The 19,690-nt window shown below is 40.2% G+C and overlaps 2 protein-coding genes across 2 annotated transcripts; one reads left to right on the top strand and one right to left on the bottom strand.

Moving 5' to 3' along the window:
- Positions 1–220: 220 nt before the first annotated feature.
- WDR46 (WD repeat domain 46) lies at positions 221–16,988 on the bottom strand. Its single transcript, XM_074311398.1, has 15 exons — positions 16,848–16,988; positions 15,162–15,440; positions 14,491–14,571; positions 14,161–14,273; positions 13,886–13,973; positions 13,654–13,715; positions 13,205–13,309; positions 12,928–13,078; positions 12,638–12,773; positions 12,131–12,230; positions 2,333–2,646; positions 1,605–1,699; positions 1,194–1,289; positions 609–722; positions 221–474 (listed from the first exon to the last, which is right to left on the bottom strand). Exons 1-15 carry the CDS (start codon positions 16,905–16,907, stop codon positions 355–357), a joined length of 1,914 nt encoding a protein of 637 aa, XP_074167499.1. The 5' UTR covers positions 16,908–16,988; the 3' UTR covers positions 221–354.
- A 472-nt stretch (positions 16,989–17,460) lies between these two features.
- On the top strand, positions 17,461–18,657 carry PFDN6 (prefoldin subunit 6). Its single transcript, XM_074311407.1, has 4 exons — positions 17,461–17,599; positions 17,951–18,021; positions 18,100–18,224; positions 18,466–18,657. Exons 1-4 carry the CDS (start codon positions 17,536–17,538, stop codon positions 18,593–18,595), a joined length of 390 nt encoding a protein of 129 aa, XP_074167508.1. The 5' UTR covers positions 17,461–17,535; the 3' UTR covers positions 18,596–18,657.
- The last annotated feature ends 1,033 nt before the right edge of the window (positions 18,658–19,690 follow it).

Raw genomic sequence — 19,690 nt, 5'->3', positions numbered from 1 at the left:
GAGATAGAAGATGCCAAGAGGACTATCTGTACTCCCTGGACACCTTCATTCTCCCACCTCTTCAAAAAAAAAAAAAAAGAAAAAAAAGAGAAAATGGGGAATATGATGACACTTTCTCGAGGCTTAAAAGAAAAAAACAGGTTCTGACTTGGAGAAAACCAGGTTAGTCAAATAACAACGCTGCTTCTCTGGCAAAGAATGGATAACCTCATACAAAGTATTATATAAAAATCCTAAGTTTTTATTTAATACATTCCTCACTCCATAACTCAGATGTCCAATCTCTTGGGCAAGGGTGCACAAAGAAAGTTCCAAGTCTGTAGCAATATACAAGATCAGGAATCTGGGCTTTCATCAGCGTTTAAATCGATCCAGAGCAGAAGGCAGAGGTCCAGTAGATAGGGGAGGGGTTAGTTTCTTCTTCTTCTTTTTCTGTTGTTGATCTTGCTGCTGCTGGCTCTGCCTAACCTTCTCCTAAAAGGAAAGACAGCAAAGTATAGGAGAAAAGCTGGAATAGTTTGATGAGTAGGAGAGCCTGCATCCTATAAGATGCTTCTCTGTTTTCTTTCATTCTTCCCTCCCCCTTTTGTGTCCCCAGTTCCTCTTACCCTCTGTTTCTGGTCTTTAACCTTAGTCTTCCTCTTCACCAAGTTTGCTGTTGAGCTCCGTCCCTTCTTTTTCTGCTTTGGCTGGAAGGGAGCCTTAGCTTCAGGGTCGAACCCCTGAGGAAAGAAGTGGTTGGTTTGTGAAACAACAGAATTTACTTTCTGGACATTCCTGATGAGACAAGGCCATTTCTCTACAAAGGCTTATGTATAGGGAACCAGCAATATTTTTGCCCCAGACACAGAGATAATCCCTGATTTAGATGAGGCTCTGGGTGGTTCAGGGACCATCCATTTTTCTCTTCTTTTAAAGAGATGGGAGAATGAAGGTTACAAGACTGGCCTCTTGGCATCTACCACTTTCTGGTTCTGTCTACCTTTACAGATAATGTCTAGAGATGGAAAATGTCTTCCTCAAGGTCACAAGGATCTTGGGGGAAGAGTCAGGTTTTGTGCTGAAGTCTTCTGACTCCAAATGCAGTAAATTTTCTAACATATCTAACCTAACTGCTTCTCTAAGAAGGATTTGGGATTGATCATATAGGGGCAGGGGGAAAGAGGAAGGTATATAGAATGTAATGTTCTCACCAATCGCTCTATTTGTTCCTTCTTCTTCTGCTCCAAAGAGATGACATCAATTTCACCCAGATTCCTCGGATCCAGATCAATCAGTTCTGCTGGGATCTATGGGTGTCATGAAGAAAAAGAAGAGGAAAAAGTACTATCACAGGCTATTATGGAAAAGGCACAGGAGGAAGGATCAGATTATAAAGAGGGCAAAGTCTCACCTATAGGAATTAACAAGCCTGACCCTTCTTTATGGTCCTCAACACATATACACCTCTCATCCTGACACATTCCAGGACCCACCTGACCTCCTACACAGAAATGTGTGCATCCTCACAACAGCCTCTACTTTTTCCCTTTTCCCTTCCCCTCCATCTCTCTCACCTGCCACATTCATCTTAGGAGAGCCCCAAAACACAGCTAGGCACTTACTTTCTCCAAGAGAGCTTTCACTTCCCATTCCTGACGCTGTTTATGGCTCCTATAGGGGTTGCTCTCGAGTCCATCAAAATTGGGTTCCCCAGCCCCTAGGAAGTGAGGGAATACAATTTTAGGTACAGATCTTCCCCCGATTCCATCTCCCCTCTCTCCTCCAGAATCCACTCTTATCCCTATGCCCTCCTATTCATTCTTCTTTACTGTCTCCAAAGCCATTGTTGCTTACTTATGGTCTCCTAAATCACAGGGCACCAGCAGGATGCTGATGTTTATAGTGTTCCTCTTATTCTCCTGCTCTCCTAATCGCCCATATTTAAGCTTATTTTCAAGCAATTGGGTAGCAGTAAATAGAATGAAATACCTGGGGTCAGGAAAATACATACATATGTAACTTATTGGCTGTGTGATCCTAAGGAAATCACTCAACCTTTCTTCCTTTGTAAAATAGGGATAATAACATCAACTCCCTCCCAAGGTTGTTATGAGGATAAAATAAGTTAATACATGCAAAGAATTTTATAAACTTTACAACGCTCTAAAGCAAAGCTTCCCATAATTAGTATTAGTAAATAATCAGGGAACCAACATGCTAGTGATGTTTACATTGTGTCCTTTGTCTTATTCTCTCTTATAACTTCCTATTCCTCCTGCTCACTGAGCATCAGCAAACTAATAATGATGCTTGTGCTATGGCCTTATTCTTCAACTGATCCCCAGCTTACCAGGTACCAGAATGCTAGAGAAGCCTCTGCTGTGGCCTGCCCCTAGCACATCCTCAAAGGGGCAAAACTGAAGGCCATGGACATGGCCAGGGAGACGATGGGTCAGATACGGCTGGTCAAGGGAGAGAAAGCTCCCTTGCCCCTGTGCCCGCCATATATTCACCACATCCCCCATGCCTCCAGCCAATAGCCCTCGCTGTGAGAATGCCAAATGGCCAGCTCCCTGTGGCAGAGCCCGGGATGTCAGAGGCTGGAATTTTCCTCGAAGGTCAAAGATCTTCACCTGGTGGTCCAGACCAGATGTTGCCATGTACCTGGAAGAACCAATCAATATTTACTGAGCATTCATTTATGTGCCCAGAACTGTATTAGGCTGCTCTAAGAGATAGAAAAGAAGTTTGAGGCAGGTATGAGGTAGCAGTCCCTTATTATTCCTAGTGTGTACTCTCCTATTCATTCTTCTCTAGAATGGCTTTCAAACTTACTAAGTATGTGACCTTGAGCAAGTCTCTTAACTTCTTATAGTTCTCAATTATGTAGTCTACAAAATGGAGTAATTGTGTGAGTTCCCTTAGGGCACCACCTCAGTAAAACTTAGAAGTACTCTAGAAGCATAAACTATTATTACTGAACAATGCCCCAAGAGGTAAGAATTTATTATAGACACAAAGCATTCAAGGGTTACTAAAAAGTTCCTGGTGGGACAAATATAAAAATTTAAGTTTGGTCAGTTTGCAATTACTCACCATTCAATAAACCTAAAAACACAAATTACTCAGGAAAGAAATCCCTATTGGCTAATAACTGCTTTGAAGACTGAAAAGGAAGCAGTCTGGCAGACATAAATTTAAAATGGACATTTAATTTGAATATTAAGATCAATGAAAAACTAAGAAAGAAAAACATATCATTCATGGCTATAGGACATGAGGTATTTAGAGCCAAACAAAAAAAGAAGACAATTAAAAAGATAAAATAGATCATGTTGATTGAAACTAAAAAGCTTCTGCACAAACAAAATTAAAACATCTAGGATAAGAAAAAGTTCTGGGGAAAAAAAAAATTTTTTTATCAGATTTATCTGAATAGAACTTGGTATTCAAAATCTATAGACAACAGGAATATACAACCAAAAACCTAATGTTTTCCTAAGATTTAAGATAATATTTTCCTAAAATACATGTGGTCTCCAAAGATACATAAGTTCTCAAATGGAAACTAGAATAGGCCAAAAGAGAAGTGCAAATTAAAACATCCCAAAAGATTAATTTTCTTTTAAAAAAATTTTTTTAAAAGCTTTTTACTTTTTCAAAACATATGCAGAATTTTCAACATTTACCCTTCAAAACCTTGTGTTCCAAATTTTTTCTCCCTCTCTTCCCCCTAACTCCCTCACCTAAATGGCAAGAAATACAATATATGTTAAACATGTGCAATTCTTCTAAACATATTTCCACATTTATCAAACTGTACAAGAAAAATCAGATTTAAAAAACAAGCAAGCAAACAACAACAATAAAAGGTGAAAATACTATACTGTGATCCACATTCAGTCCCCATGGTAATCTCTCTGAATGCAGATGACTTTCTCCATCAGAAATCCATTGGAATTGGTCTGAACTGTTGAAAAGTCAAGTCTATCACAATTGATCATCACATAATCTTCTTGTTGCTGTGCACAATATTCTCTTGGTACTGCTCATTTCACTTAGCATCAGTTCATGTAAATCTCTTTCTCTGAAATCATCCTATTGATCATTTCTTATAGAACAATAATATTAATATACCATAACTTATTCAGCCACTCTCCAATTGATAAGTATCCACTCAATTTCCAGTTTCTTGCCACTACTAAAAGGGCTGCTACAAAAACATTTTTGCACATGTGGGTCCTTGTCCCTTTTTTTTATGATTTCTTTGGGATGCAGGCCATACACAGCAAACTGACAAAGATGACTAAAAGGAAAAATAGTCAATATGGAGATTGTGGAAAGATGGGCAAATTAATGCAGTTAGCAGAGCTTCAAATAGTACAATCATTTTGGAAGGAATTATGAGATTCCACTATTAGTATAGCAAAATATTTCTATGAGACTGAAGAATTGCAAACAACGACTGGGGAATGGCTAAACAAACTATAGTTTGTTTTAGCAAAATATTTCAGTGCTATAAGAAAATAGGGATAATAAATGCAGAGAATCATAGCAACACTTCCATGAACTGAAAGTGGTAAAGTAAGCAGAACCAAGGAAAAAATACATACATTGTTTACAACAATGTGCTCTAAGTGGAATCAACCACAAAACAATTAAAAGTGAGAGATGCAAAATTTTTTTTTTTTTTTTTAATTTTATTTTATAATTATAACCTTTTTTGACAGTACATATGCATGGGTACTTTTTTACAACATTATCCCTTGCACTTACTTCTATTCAGATTTTTTCCCTTCCTCCCCCAAACCCCTCCCCCAGATGGCAAGCAGTCTTATATATGTTAAATATATTACAGTATAATTTAGATACAATATATGTGTGTAGAACCGAATTTTTTGTTGCACAGGAAGAATTGGATTCAGAAGGTAAAAATAACAGTTTACATTCATTTCCCATTGTTCCTTTTCTGGATGTAGCTGGTTCTTTCCATCATTAATCAATTGGAATTGGATTAGCTCTTCTCTATGTTGAAGAAATCCACTTCCATCAGCATACATCCTCGTACAGTATCATTGTTGAAGTGTATAATGATCTTCTGGTTCTGCTCGTTTCACTCAGCATCAGTTTATGTAAGTGAGAGATGCAAAATTACAAAGAACAAATATTCTTTCTAGGTATATGCCCAGACTGAAGTGAAAAAGGATCCATGTGTACGAAAATATTTATAGCAGATCTTTTTTTGTGACAAAGAATTGGCAACTAAGAGAATGCCTATCAAATAGGGAATGACTGAATATATTATATAAATATTACTGAATTCTATTGTGCTATAAGAAATGAAGTATTTCAGAAAAATCTAGCAAGATGTATATGAACAAGGCAAGAACAATTTTTAAGAATGACACTGTAAAGACAAAAATACTCTAAAAGGAATTTTGATGAATCATACAATGAATAACTATAATTCTACATGACTGATGAAATAGATAATTAACCAGAATAAAGAATTACAAGTTCCTTCTGGGTGAGAGTGGGGGGACAGTGATTAAAAAAGAAATTTGTTTTGCTTTACTCTACAAGTTCGTGATGGGTTTTGGTTTTCCTTTTCTCAGTGTAGGAAAAAAGGGGAGATGTAAGGGAGAAGTGAAAATACAAACTTTAAAAAATAAAGCAATTTTAAAACATTTACAAAAGACAAGCATAGACCCAGAGTAAAGCTATGAGAAGACATCTTCCCCAACTGCTTTGCAGAATTGAGTGGGAGTTGGAACACTGCATATAGTTCCAGATTTTTTTAGATGTGCTGATTGGTTTTCCCAGGGTTTAAAGTTTGAAAAACTATAAAGGAATCAAATATTAATCTGAGACTTTAATAGTAATGGAATTTTAGAGTTAGAAGTAACTTCATAACCACTGAGGGCCCAAAAAGAAACCCTATTATTACATATAAGCTAAGTGGTCATCCAGTCCCTGCTTAAAAATCTAGAAATGAGAGCCAACACTCTTCTTCCCACCTAGGCCTATTCTACTTCTGAAGCAGTATTCACTTTTAGAAAGTGATTCCTGACACTAAGGCAAAATTTCCTGCCTTCAACTTCCTAGTTTGGCTCCTAGTTTTGCAAAATGCAATACTTGTAATTACTCCTCCATAAGACAAAGTGGTTTTCATGTTAATGTATTTTCCTATACTCCACCCTTAGCTGGAGCTGAGGTAGAGGAAAGCTGAATGCATGGGCTATAAATTTATTATCTAATCTCAAGGAGGCCAGGAATGAAGCAACTCAAGTTACTCCTCCATTTTAAGTGACTCTTTATCTTACCACCATAGCTGTCCTAAACCTTTTATTTCTCCTAACACCTCCCAAACCATCTCTGCCTTCTTTCCCACTAGCAGAGACCTCGTTTAATATTTTTCTCAGAAAACAGAGCCATTCACCAGGACATTCATTCTTTATCTGCTAAAACTGATAGCTCCCATTCTTTGTGAACCTTCTCACCTAAGCTAATGCATCTCCTGGAATTGATCTCATTCCCTATTATCTTCTCCATCAAGCTCTTTTTTATCATCACTGTCCTTAACTCCAATTAATCCTTGTAGCCTACAAATATGCCTAGCTCTCCCCATCTTAAAACAAAACAAAACAAAAAAAACCTTCATTGGATCCTGCCAATCTCTCAAACTATCCTCTAGTAAGGGGTTATTCTTTTTTCCTGTTTTAACAGAACAAGTGCTAAAATGAATTTAAGAAGGCAAAATGGGGAGGGGATGCATGGAATTCTGGGTAGATGGAGAAATAGACTTGGTAAATTTCAAGCTCTTCGGATTTCCTCCATAAATAGAACACATTTGTGTTTAAGGGCAAACAGATATGGGGGTAGGACAGGAGTCCTCCAGATATAACCAAAGAAGATTGAATAAAGAGCTGGAGCTGAGATTAACCCATGTGAAGTGCAAACACTCTAGGCTAGCTCCATAGAAACACCAGTAAGGAGCCCTCAGACTAGCTTGGGTGTGGCTGGAACCCCAGCAGTTACCATAGACTTTCACCTCTGGGACAGCTTGTGTAATCCCAGTCTAAATTTGAGAAGATTAAGGGAACCTCGGCTGATTAGGAATGCCAGGCCCAACTATGCTGTGGGAAACAGCCCTGGGCAAGAAGGAACTAGCACCCTGTGAGTGCAGAGACAATGGGGCAGAGATTTTGCAGGCTGTGGGCACTTACTAGGCAATGGAGTTCTTGGTTTGGGATTCCTGGTCAGAGGAGAGAGCTGAGGTGAAGTCAGAAGCACCATTTCTCTTCCCCCCTGCCTCCTCCAGGATTACAAGTGCTTATGCCAATATATCTTATTTAAAAAAAAAAAAAAAAAAAGCTAGCAAACATAAGAAACATTTTCAGAGAAGGATGTTAAAGTAAAAAAAATTTTTTTTCCTTTTTTTTTTGAGGCTGGGGTTAAGTGACTTGCCCAGGGTCACACAGCTAGGAAGTGTTAAGTATCTAATTCCAGATTTGAATTCAGGTCCTCCTGAATTCAGGACTGGTGCTCTATCCACTGAGCCACCTAACTGCCCCGCTAAAGTAAAAATTGCTTCTACCCCATTGAGAAACATAAAACGGCTCCCTGGCCAGAAAGAATTTATAGACCAATAAATAAATAAATAAATACATACATACATACATACATACATACATACATACATGAATGATCAAATGAGAGACATTGAGGAAAAACAATAATAAAAAAAGCCAAGAAAAATTTTGAGAAAAAAAAAGGTTAACCACCAAGTAGAAAAGGAAATACAGATGAAAATAACTCTTTGAAAATTAGAACTGGACAAGGAAAAGCCAGTGAAGCTATGAGACCAAAAAATAACAACAGATTATAAAGAATTAAAAAATAGAACAGAATGTGAAACATCTTATAAGAAAAACAACAGATCTGAAAATAGATCAAGAAGAGAAAATATTAGAATTGGACTGCCTGAAAGTTGTGACCAAAAAAAAGGACCTGTCACACTAATGTAAGAAATAATCCAAGAAAATTGTTCAGGAATGACATAACACAAGGGAAAGTAAAAATAGGAAAAATCTACCAGATCACAACCTCAAAGAGATCCTTTGTGGAAAACACTAAGAACATTATTGTCAAATTTTGAAACCCCTATTTTCTTATATATATAATTATAAAATACAGAACATTTTGCAATAAGAAAAAAAATTCAAATATGCTGGAGCTGCAATTAGAATTGTATAGGACTTATCAGCAGCCACAATAAAAGAGCAGTTCCTGGAATCATATCTACCTACCATCAAAAGAACTAGGCCTGCAGCCAAAAAATATCATATCCAGAAAAATTATCTATAATATTGAAGAAGCAAAACCTGACATTCAATGAACTTGCAGATTTTTCAGACTTTCAGACCTGAACTTGAGAGAAAATATAACATATAAAAGTCAATATCAAAGATCAATTTCAAAGAACACAACAACTTGGATAAGTTGTTTGGTTTTTTTTTACGTGGGAAATTTATAGCATATGTTTTAAGACTGATAACAACAAAACAGCTCAAAAGAAAAATTGGGGCAGAGTTAAGGAAAAAATAGCAATTATATCATATAGATGAGGTGTGCAGAGGAAGAATAGAGCATTAGAGAGGGAAGAAGGGCTTGTAGTTGTGAAAACCAACTCATATCAGGAATGGGTTAAATAGGCAATATAACATGTATACCATGAAGGGTATAGCACTCTCCAAAATCTATAAAGAAATAAGGGGACAATGGATAGAGCAGCCCTTAAGTCAGAAGGACTTCAAATTTGATCTCTGATACTTAACACTTCCTAGGTATGACCATGGGCAAGTCATTTGACCCCAATCGCCTCAGAGAGAGGAAGGGAGGGAAAGAGGGAGGGAAGGAGGGAGGGAAAGAAGGAAGGAGGAAGGGAGGGAGGGAGGAAGGAAGGAACAAGAGGGTAAGATGGGTGGACAGGGAAGCAAAGGGAGAGGGAAAAAAAAAATATTAAAGAGTCAGCAGGAATAGGAAAGATATATGTGTGTGTGTGTGTGTGTGTGTGTGTGTGTGTGTGTGTGTGTGTTGTGTATCTATATATAAATATATCCTTTCTCATAGGATGTAAAGGAAAGTATAGGATAGCCAGCTTGGGGGTTGGGGATAAGAGGGGGGAAAAAAAGGATAAAGTAAAAAAGGAGAACAAAAGAACAATTGAAAAGGAAGGAAAGAAAAGATGGACACTCGTGAATATAATTTCTTCAATAAATATACAAATACTTTCTTGAACTGGTACTTGTTATATATTCTGAATCCTCCCTGATGTCCCACTGGGCACATGACAATGTTTTCTTTTCTTTTGTTTCATTTTATTTTGTATTCCTTTTGTTTTTCTTTTTTCTTATTCTGTTTCTTTAAATAAATTGGGAGGGAGGGGAAGGCAAAATGCATGTAAAAATTTCTTTTCTAAAATTATTTTAATAAGCATGAATCAATCCCATTGTACCTTTCCCCAAATGAACACTAAAAATTTCATAACAAATATGCATAACCCACCAAAACATCTTCCACATTGGTGTATTGCCTTTCTATTGTTCAAATGCTCAAAGTCCAGAAATGGAGGGAATTGTTCATGGAATAGCCAGGAGGCCAGCATTACTTTAGTAAAGAATAAGTGCCAGTGAATAAGGTGCAAAAAGGCTGGAAAAGTAAAAGGCTATAAAGTGATATGAATGCTACAGAGTTTGTGTATTTGATCCTGGAAACAATGGGAAGCCCCTGGAGTTTATTGAAGGGGAGGTGACATGATGAGACCTATTGGAATGAGGAGAGACTTGAGACAGGGAAAAAGTCAACTGGCCAAAAAAAAAAAAAAAATCTTTGTATTAAAGTATTTCTGATCACATGTGAAAAAATGTTTTTTAGCAGCCCTTTTTATAGTGACAAGAAGCTATAAACTGAGTGGATACCTATCAATTGGGGAATGGCTGAATAAGTTATGGTATATGAATGTTATGGAATATTATTGTTCTATAAGAAATGATCAGCAGGATGATTTTAGAGAGGCCTGGTGAGACTTACATGAACTGATATTAAGTGAAGTGAGTAGAACTAAGAGAACACAACAAGATTATGTGATGAACAGTTTTAAGATATAGCTCTTTCAATCTGGAATTATGCCCAAAAAGTTATCAAAATGTGCATACCCTTTGACCCAGCCATACTACTACTGGGCTTATATCCCAAGGAAATACTAAAGAAGGGAAAGGGACCTGTATGTGCCAAAATGTTTGTGGCAGCCCTTTTCATAGTGGCTAGAAGCTGGAAGATGAATGGATGTCCATCAATTGGAGAATGGTTGGGTAAACTATGGTATATGAATGTTATGGAATATTATTGTTCTATAAGAAATGACCAACAGGAGAAATACAGAGAGGCTTGGAGAGACTTACATCAACTGATGCTGAGTGAAACAAGCAGAACCAGAAGATCATTTATACACTTCAACAATGATACTGTACGAGGATGTATGCTGATGGAAGTGGATTTCTTCAACATAGAGAAGAGCTAATCCAATTCCAATTGATTAATGATGGACAGAACCAACTACATCCAGAAAAGGAACACTGGGAAATGAGTGTAAACTGTTATTTTTACCTTCTGAATCCAATTCTTCCTGTGCAACAAAAAATTCGGTTCTACACACATATATTGTATCTAGAATATACTGTAATATATTTAACATATATAAGACTGCTTGCCATCTGGGGGAGGGGGTTGGGGGAGGAAGGGAAAAAATCTGAATAGAAGTAAGTGCAAGGGATAATGTTGTAAAAAATTACCCATGCATATGTACTGTCAAAAAAATGTTATAATTATAAAATTAAAAAAAAAAAAAAAAAAAAAAAAAAAGATATAGCTCTTTTCACAGCCCAGTTCCAATTGTCTTGTGATAAAGGAAGCCATCTGCACCCAGAGACAGGACTGTGGAGACTGGGTATAGATTATAAACATAATATTTTTAGTTATTTGCTTACATTTTGTTTTTCTAATTTTTTTTCCCTTTTTTATCTGATTTTCCTTCTGCAGCATAATAATTGTGGAAATATGTATAAAAGAAATGCATGTGTTTAACACATATTGGATTACTTGCCACCCAGGAAAGGGGGTAGAGGGAAGATGGGGAAAAAACTTGAACACAAGATTTTACAATTTGAAAAAATTTATCTAGGTATATTTTGGAAATAAAAGACAACAAAAGAAGGGATTAGTTGGAGGGGCTGTGGAAAGTCAGCAACATAAAAGCATTATTGTTGGATCTATGAATTGATATAACCATTCTGGAGAATAGTTTGGAGTTATGAAGAAAAAAAAAAAAAAGACTAAATTGTCCATAGCTCCCACACCTAGAGATTCCATATATGTATACAGGTATATATGTGTGTGTATACATAATCAATAATAAAAAGACTACTGGAATATGTATAGCAGAATTTTTGTAGTAACAACTAAAAACTATACACAACAACTACTAGAAAAAAAATTTAAAACAATCGAGAAATGTGACATCAATAACTTCCTTTACCCCTTCAGAGACAAAGGATTATAAATTATAGATATGAAATACAGAATATTACAGATGTCAAACTTTTTTTCCTTTCATTTTTTGTTTTAAAAGAATGCCCTACACAGGGAGATACACGAGGAATAGAACAGGAAATGTAAGTGGCATAAAAGCAAAAATAGCAATTTGAAAAATTTTTTTGAAGGACAATGAAAACATTTTTAAATGTACTAATCAATGAATAAGCATTTATTAAGCATCTACTCTCTGCCAGGCACTGTGCTAAGCCTGGAGTTAAGATAAACACAAATAGAAGGACCAGGACTGGGTCTTGAGGTACTCCACAATTAGATGAAAAAAGGGCAATTATTACCATGGAAGAAGTCGTTTCCCCCCTCCCCCACAACTATCACAAATATTCATAACAGTGCCCTCTAAGAAGTACAAAAAAAAAAAATCATCTAAGAATGATAATTTACTTTTAAAGTAAAAGATAACCCACCTTCCCCTTTATTCCTAGTCCTATTCAAGCCAAAATCTCAGGTTCCTGAACTTTAGCATCCAGTGACTCACATGCCAGAGGAATCCACTGCCACGGAACGAACCCCACCACGGTGACAAAGAATCTTAACCAGTGGCTCTTTCACAGCTGGACACCAGAGGGACACAGTGCCTGGGGGTCAGGAAGTAAAATGTCAGAGGAAACAGAGGCCAGATAACCTCACAGGGATTAGACTTAAAAAGTAAGGTAAGGGCATAAGAGGGGTCATTATGCCTGTAGCCTGAGGTGAAAATGCTCATGGGAAACAAAAAGGAAATGTGAGAAGCCACAAGGTTATGACCTGGGAGAAAATTAAGCGAGTGAAGTAAAAAGACCGCTGGATAGGGATGAAAGAATGTGATTGGTCTTCCTGCCTTTGTGAGGTGACCTTCAGAAACAGAAAATCACCCACCCTCCCTAGCTCTCAAAGTGCTCATCTGTAGAACAAGGAGGCTAAACTAAATGATCTAAGGTATGTGTGCAGATTTGAACATTTGAATGGCCAGGCATAGAACACAAAACAGAAAATGGTCACCAACCATTGCTGTGGCCAAGATGGATGATGGCATTATAGGGATTCTGGGTCATCACATCCAGACGCCCAGCCCGAGCTGCCAGGGATGCTACAATCTTGCCGACAGACACATCCAAGTAGGTAAGGAACCCCGTCTCTGACTGTAAAAGGGAATAAATGAGACAGAAGGTCACAACTAAGGCCTCCTCTCCTCCCCCCCGCCAAGGACCCTGCCACCAAACCACACTCTGTCAAACATCCTGCTCCAAAGACGGAGATGTGATTTCACAATGTTAATCAATGAAAAATTCTCACAGCTGTAGCCAACAGGAAGTGGAAGGGCAGGAACTCAAGTCGAGTGATCCGGTCACATCTTCGAACACAGTGGAGCTCAATCCCTTGGTTATCATAAATATGGAGCCAGCGTTTCTGGGCAACTGCAAACAACGTCTCAGAGTGCAGGAATCTAGAATCAGAAATCACAATCCATGCCACAAAATGATCTCAAGCTTGGTCAATGACTCCAACTACTCAAAGACTCTTATAAGGTCAGAGCTCCACCCACTCAATGATGGCCTTGGATCCCACTGACCTTATGTCCCTCACAGCTTCCATGACGTTGATTTCACACATTAATTTCTTCGTTATCCAGTCAAATGTGGCTACATGACCTCTCCGCCCACACAAGGCAAGGTGTCTGGTGGAAGAGAAATGTATATCCCTGTGATAAGAATCCTCAGTTCCCAGAAATTTATATTATCTGCTCTGCCTCTCCTCCTTTTCTCCCTCCCTAGGAAGAAGAGGAGGACATAGATATTGGTTCAAAAGAATGCATGCATAGAGAATTATTTTGATACGTTGAAACTCTCTCCTCTACCCAGAAATAGCAGGATAGTTTGACTGCAAGAGAGTCAATCTCACTGCCCTTGGTGAGAAAGACCAGCCAATATTTATTAATTACCTACTATGTGCCAGGCACTATACTAGAAAAGAACATTATGTGAGAAAGATTCACAATATAAACAAGAGAACATCCTTCACCTTCCAGTCCGTGAATAATTGAGCCTATAGGGTCCAAACTGGTGCAAGTTCAGGTCAAAATGCTATATTAGAAAAGTAAGGGAAAGGGAATAAATATTCATATAGCACCACTGTGTTAAGTACAGAGACAGAGACCAGCCAAACCTAGAAATCCTCCCACCCAAATCCAATCACATCTTATCATTATCATCACAATCATCATCATCAATTTCTTCCCAGATTTCAACCTCACCTTAGCTGCACTTGCAATGTCCACAGCTTCTGCAATGTCAGCCTGGCAGATTGTAGATGTGTCTTCCCCATCCTCTCCCTCTAAGAATCTGTAAAGGATGAAGGCTCATTGAAAAGTTCATTAGGACAGGGTTGAATAGAACTCAGAATACTGGTTGTGAGAAGGGGATGGAGAAGATAAGAGGATGACGACAATAATAACACAGGTTAGAATGCAGGGGCTATGGTTATGGACCTCTGAAAGCAGAAGTTGCTAAGCAAGTTTGACTCACTTACCCAGGCTCCTCAGAAAGCAAAAGTTCAGCCTGGGCTGCACGGACACTTGTTTCTTCCTCTTCATCCGTAGCTGCCTTGAGCTTGTCTTCAGTCACAAACTTGAGGGGATGCTTCTGAGGAAATATGGAACCAAAGGTCACAGGTTAAGAATCAGAGACTGAGAAACCCAACTTCTTTTAAACACTGATATCCACTAAAAGGCTGATGATTCGACAATGAGGATTGGGAAAATCAAAGGTATTGAGATCAAAAGTAATCAACTTCAGATCTTCCTTAACAATAGCTATAATGGACATTCAGACCCCATTCCTCCCCAGCCTGCCTACTTACCTTAACAAATTTAGAACTTCTTTGGAACTTCTTTACAGCATTCTCTGAGACAGGAGCTGGCCCTGGGAATGGATCCTGAGCCTAAGGGCAGTGAGATGGAGTTTGCATCAGAGATGGAGGCCACCTCTCCTTTCTCCTCCCTCATGGTTTTATGACTTACAATGCTTTACCTTTATATATATCACTTTGCAATCCAAGGTACAGACAACTTTCCTGGGTGAAAAACTATTTAGACATAATGAAACTTATCCTAATTATCCCGTCATCTCATACTTTTTTCCAAATTCCTTCCTTTTCTTCTCCAACCCCTTTGTTTACTCTCATTTTGCCCTACTGTCTTAATTCTCCAAACAGATCTTACTCTTTCCTTTCCATTCACAAAATTCACATCAAAGCATCTCAGAAAGTGGGCATGGGGGCAGCTAGGTGGCGCAGTGGATAGAGCACCAGCCTTGAATTCAGGAGGACCCGAGTTCAAATCTGGTCTCAGACACTTAACACTTCCTAGCTGTGTGACCCTGGGCAAGTCACTTAACCCCAGCCTCAGAAAAGAAAGAAAGAAAGAAAGTGGGCATGAGAGGTAGACCAGCTATCTGCTAATGAGTTTCTTCCACTTTCACCTAATGACTCCAGGAGGATGCAGGCTCCCTCCTCCCCAACCTAGAACTTACCCCAGACAAGGTGTGATTCAATCTCAGCTCCTGTTTCTGATTTGGCCTCAGATCCTTCTTCAACTGCAGGTGCTTCTGGTTATGCTTTGACTTCAGATTCTTCTGGTTCTGTTTTGACTTAAACCTCTGTGTCTGTTTCGGCCTCTTAGATACCTGGGAACCCCTGGGCTGGGTCCCATCTTCCCTTTTCCTCTTGGTTACGATGACAGAGTCAGGGGCGGTGAGACTGGATGGAAGAAGACTGGCTTCATCAGCTTTCCCTTCCCAGTATCGCAGAGGCTATTGGGAGGGGAGAAGAGGTGGCTATGAGCAGGGAATAGCAAGGTCTATGTCAGATTCCAGGCAAACCGGACGCTCCCTCGCCCTGCGCCCAAACCATGTCCATAAAGGATATGACTCCGGGCATTGAAGGTTTAAAAGTGCTAAAACAGCATTAACTTCGAAAACTGTCTTATTTTCCTTATTTGTCATGCAAATTTGTTGTTTGTCTTCTTAAAAGTGCTGAAACAGGGTAAATTGTAAAATTTGTTTCATTTGTCTAATTTTTTCTAACACTTCACTTAGGACAAAATGTGAACTGATCTCTATGTAGATTAAGAAATAAGAACTGAAGTGGAAAAGCGCCCCTCTGGAGGGTGAGAGACATAACCTTGAGACTCCACAGTCAAAAGTTTGTTACCAGCTCTTCAGACAGACGGTATTCTCACACCCCCAAATGCGCTGCCCTAAAAAACCCAAGACCTTGACAACTTGATAAACATAAAGAAATGCAGTCTCGCTGCCCTCCTGAACGCACCCTTACTTAGTGTGATAACCTTTGCCTTCCGTCTAGAATAGAAATTCCTTTATCATGACAAATGTACCAAAAAACACTTGGCTGTCTCTCTTCTTTCTATAAATATGGCCCTGAGACCGCTCATTCGCTGACTCCGGGTGCAGTCCTTAGCCAGCAATAAGCGCTCTTAAAACGTCATTATTTTGGCTGTCCTGTATTTTCTCTCCAACGGGCACTTCAAAACTACACCTTAAAACTATTTTTAAAAAGTGACTTCTGGAGGCAGCTAGGTGGCTCAGCGGATAGAGCACTAGCCCTGAATTCAGGAGGACCCGAGTTCAAATCTGGTCTCAGACACTTAACACTTCCTAGCTGTGTGACCCTGGACAAGTCACTTAACCCCAGCCTCAGGGGAAAAAAAAGTGACTTCTAATGTGAATTAAAATCCAGCTACGCTACAAGCTTTAATTCCATCTGCAACAACAATTGGTGAATACGGATTTTCAACACCATTGAAACTAGAAGGTGAAAACCACCATGGATGTCCGAAGTGAAACCCCTTCCAGTGCTCAGCAACAGTTCTCACAGTGACGCCTTTTCAAAATAAAAGTCAGCTTCAACTTATGTTTTAAATGCGCTGTCATTAACATAGCAGTACATCTGTGACTACGTCACTAATTTGGTTTTCTAATACCTTGCAAACTGTTATGAGTTTGGCCTGATGTCTGAAAACATTTCCTAGGACGGGAACTAAAGGCTTCCTTCGGTGGTCTGCCACAGGGCTGCCCGACGCGAATGCGATTTAAATCTCCCGACTGAGACTGATAACAAGAGTGATGTTCCCCAGAAACAAGCGGAGCTCGGGCGTCCGTGGTCCCTCCCGCTACCCGCCGGGGCAGGGCCCGCCGTACCTGCTTCTTGCCCTTGGTCTTGACCTGAGCCTTGCTAGAGGGTTTCGGGGCTGCTTCCATGAGCCCGGCTCCCCAAACTCCTCCAAAACCACGCGGAAACCCTTCTCACAATCCGCCAATGGGTAACACCGGAAGTCATTGTTGCCGTGGGAGGAACTCGAAGACAAGCGACCAATCTAGGACGGCTGTCTTCCGGAAGTGATGATGGGGAAAGTATGTGTCCGCGGGCAGCGATGTTGAACGCCGGCGCAGGGACCGTGACGTATTTGCAAAGGATAAGAAATCATCTTGAAGGTTGCAACTAGGCTGCCAGAGAGGGCTTCGAGAGTCGGGAACTTTTATTTTCTTTAGGCTGTTATTCCGCCGCTGAACATCTTTGAGGTATCGGTTTTTCCGGTTGACTGGCCTGCTTGTAAAGATACCGGGACTACATTTCCCGGCGTGCCCTATTTCTTTTTCCTGCTTGTCTCTTACCACGTGCCCCTAGTTTTCCCAGCGTCCTCCTTTTACTTCCGGGTTCTGGAGTGCTGCTGGAAAGTGAAGAAACGGTGCATAGATATTCTTGGGTGTAAAGGATTGGAGACGGGTGTAGAGAGCGAGGCGTGCCTGAGCTGGCACGGGGCTCAGGAGAGGGCAGTGCCACGCTGCCGGTGCGCAGTGACTCGCAGGGTTCCCGGGTGCTCACGCCATGGCCGAGGTGATTCAGAAAAGGCTTCAGGGGGAATTGGAGAAGTACCAACAGCTGCAGAAGGGTGAGTGAGCCGGGCCGGGGGCTGCCGGCATGCTTGGCTGCCAGATGTTCGGGAATCCCGCAGAGACCCCCAGGAGCCCCTCCGCCGCCAAGCCGGGGTCCTACGCGTGGAATGGGCTGAACAAAACTTAATAAAAGGTGTTAGACTCTGGTGTTGAGGCGCTCCCCTTGTGCAGGCCCCTTTCCTCCTCTGTGAGGCGGGGTTTGTGGGTCCTGCCTCCGCCCCCGGGCCCCGTAGTGTGGGGGAAGCGAGCGCTTCGCGGGTAAAGCGAATCTCCGAGGCTGGTGACGGACTTGTTGGGATCAGGGGTTCGAGTTTTCTAACTTTCCCTTCCCGTTTCTTCTCGCCCAGACTTGAGTAAGTCTATGTCTAGCCGACAGAAGCTGGAGGCGCAGTTGACAGAAAATAACATCGTGAAAGAGGTGAGCCTGGGCTCGGCGGGGCCGGGCCGGGAAAAGTTCCCAGGCTCGCGTGTCCCAACCCTCTCTCTCTGACCCCAGGAGTTAGCTCTGTTGGATGGATCCAACGTGGTGTTCAAGCTTCTGGGCCCAGTGTTGGTCAAACAGGAACTGGGGGAGGCCCGAGCTACTGTGGGCAAGAGACTGGACTACATCACGGCGGAGATGTGAGTGCGATCCCCCTCCCACCCCCACTCTCTCAGCTTTTGTCCGTGTGGTTTTCATATCCATTTCGTTGTCAAATGCACTTTAACTTTATTCATTTCTTTCTTTTCTCCTCCCCAGTAATAAATCACATTGATCCCTCATTAGTTTACTAATCTATTGTACAGTTGTCCCAGGCTTTCCCCCCCAACTTGTCAAGTTCCTACATGATTATCTTTTTGGGTCTTCCCTACTTCCCTTTAGTAAACGATACGAATCTCAGCTCCGAGACCTGGAAAAACAGTCTGAAAAACAACGTGAAGCCCTGGCTCAGCTGCAGCAGGAATTCCAGCGGGCCCAGGCTGCCAAGGCAGGGTCTATGGGAAAGGCTTGATCTTTGGTTGGCGAGGATATAAAGAAGGAAAAGACTGGCGAATAAAATGTGAAAATACCCAACTCTGGTCTTGTTTTCTAAGCATTACATTAGTTTCATCTATTTTCCTGCCTCCCTTACTTACCCTTCCTGTTTCAGTCCTGTACCAACTATAGTTTCACCTTAGTTTCTCCTGTTCAACTTCATTTATTTCCTAGTGAATGGGGATTTTCTAAGTCTGATTCGAACCTTAAGTTACAGACTAAAAATTGAATCTGTTTTCCACCCATGCCTTCAACTCTATTCCTTTACCATAGATAGTATAGTCAGACATTAAAATTTCATATAGAATGATGCCCATGTATGGGAGGGGAAAAAGACACATCTTGGGGATGTGAGGCAGATATGTTCTTTGATTATAAATACAAGAAACATTCTAATATTGTGTGATAATTACTGTGATGAACCTATAATTATATTCCATGTTATTAGCCCCAAAAGGTTAGTGACAGCTATCCTTACCTGACAAGATTTTTATTGAAATTATGGAATGGACCTCAGAAGTCATGAAAATTGGTCCCTGTTTAATTGGTGGCTGTCTAGTTTTAATAGAACTGGAGGGACGTCAAATAAATTTTCATGGGTCCTCTGATTCTCACTCTAATAATTCTTGCTACCTAAAAGATTGGATTTTATCTAAGACCACTTTAAGAGAAGTCTGCAGGTGTGTACACTACCAACGTGTATGCACTATTTTGTCCAAACATACTTACCTTCTCTGTAACTTGCTATGCTATATGATCCAGAAATTTGAATTGAATTTTTTTCCCCCCCTGAGGCTGGGGTTAAGTGACTTGCCCAGGGTCACTCAGCTAGGAAGTGTTAAGTGTCTGAGACCAGATTTGAACTCGGGTCCTCCTGAATTCAGGGCTGGTGCTCTGAATTGAATTTCTTGAAATGTTTTAGTTTACACTACTTTTTATTGAATAATTTCTCTTTAGCTTAGTGTCCTTAGTGTTCCCTTTTTCAAATTAGCAACTAGCAGAACAATTTGGTGCTCACACTATGAGGTTTTGGTGTGTGACAGTGATCCAAGATTGGATGACTATAAGGCTC

The sequence above is a fragment of the Sminthopsis crassicaudata genome, chromosome 4 (assembly GCF_048593235.1).
Source record: "Sminthopsis crassicaudata isolate SCR6 chromosome 4, ASM4859323v1, whole genome shotgun sequence".
In the NCBI taxonomy this organism is placed as follows: Eukaryota; Metazoa; Chordata; class Mammalia; order Dasyuromorphia; family Dasyuridae; genus Sminthopsis; species Sminthopsis crassicaudata.
The sequence above is the reverse complement of the archived record's forward strand: the minus strand, read 5'-3'. Positions and strand labels throughout refer to the sequence as shown.

What these genes read in the sequence shown, in the direction of transcription:
- PFDN6 (XM_074311407.1), top strand. Translation starts at nt 17,536, where the DNA reads ATGGCCGAGGTGATTCAGAAAAGGCTTCAGGGGGAATTGGAGAAGTAC. An exon ending in GTACCAACAGCTGCAGAAGG is followed by an intron (nt 17,600 to 17,950) that starts GTGAGTGAGCCG and finishes CTTCTCGCCCAG; the next exon opens with ACTTGAGTAAGTCTATGTCT. An exon ending in AAAATAACATCGTGAAAGAG is followed by an intron (nt 18,022 to 18,099) that starts GTGAGCCTGGGC and finishes CTCTGACCCCAG; the next exon opens with GAGTTAGCTCTGTTGGATGG.
- WDR46 (XM_074311398.1), bottom strand. Translation starts at nt 16,907, where the DNA reads ATGGAAGCAGCCCCGAAACCCTCTAGCAAGGCTCAGGTCAAGACCAAG. An exon ending in CCATCTTGGCCACAGCAATG is followed by an intron (nt 12,231 to 12,637) that starts GTTGGTGACCAT and finishes CCTGACCCCCAG; the next exon opens with GCACTGTGTCCCTCTGGTGT. An exon ending in CTCTAGCATTCTGGTACCTG is followed by an intron (nt 1,700 to 2,332) that starts GTAAGCTGGGGA and finishes CTCACTTCCTAG; the next exon opens with GGGCTGGGGAACCCAATTTT.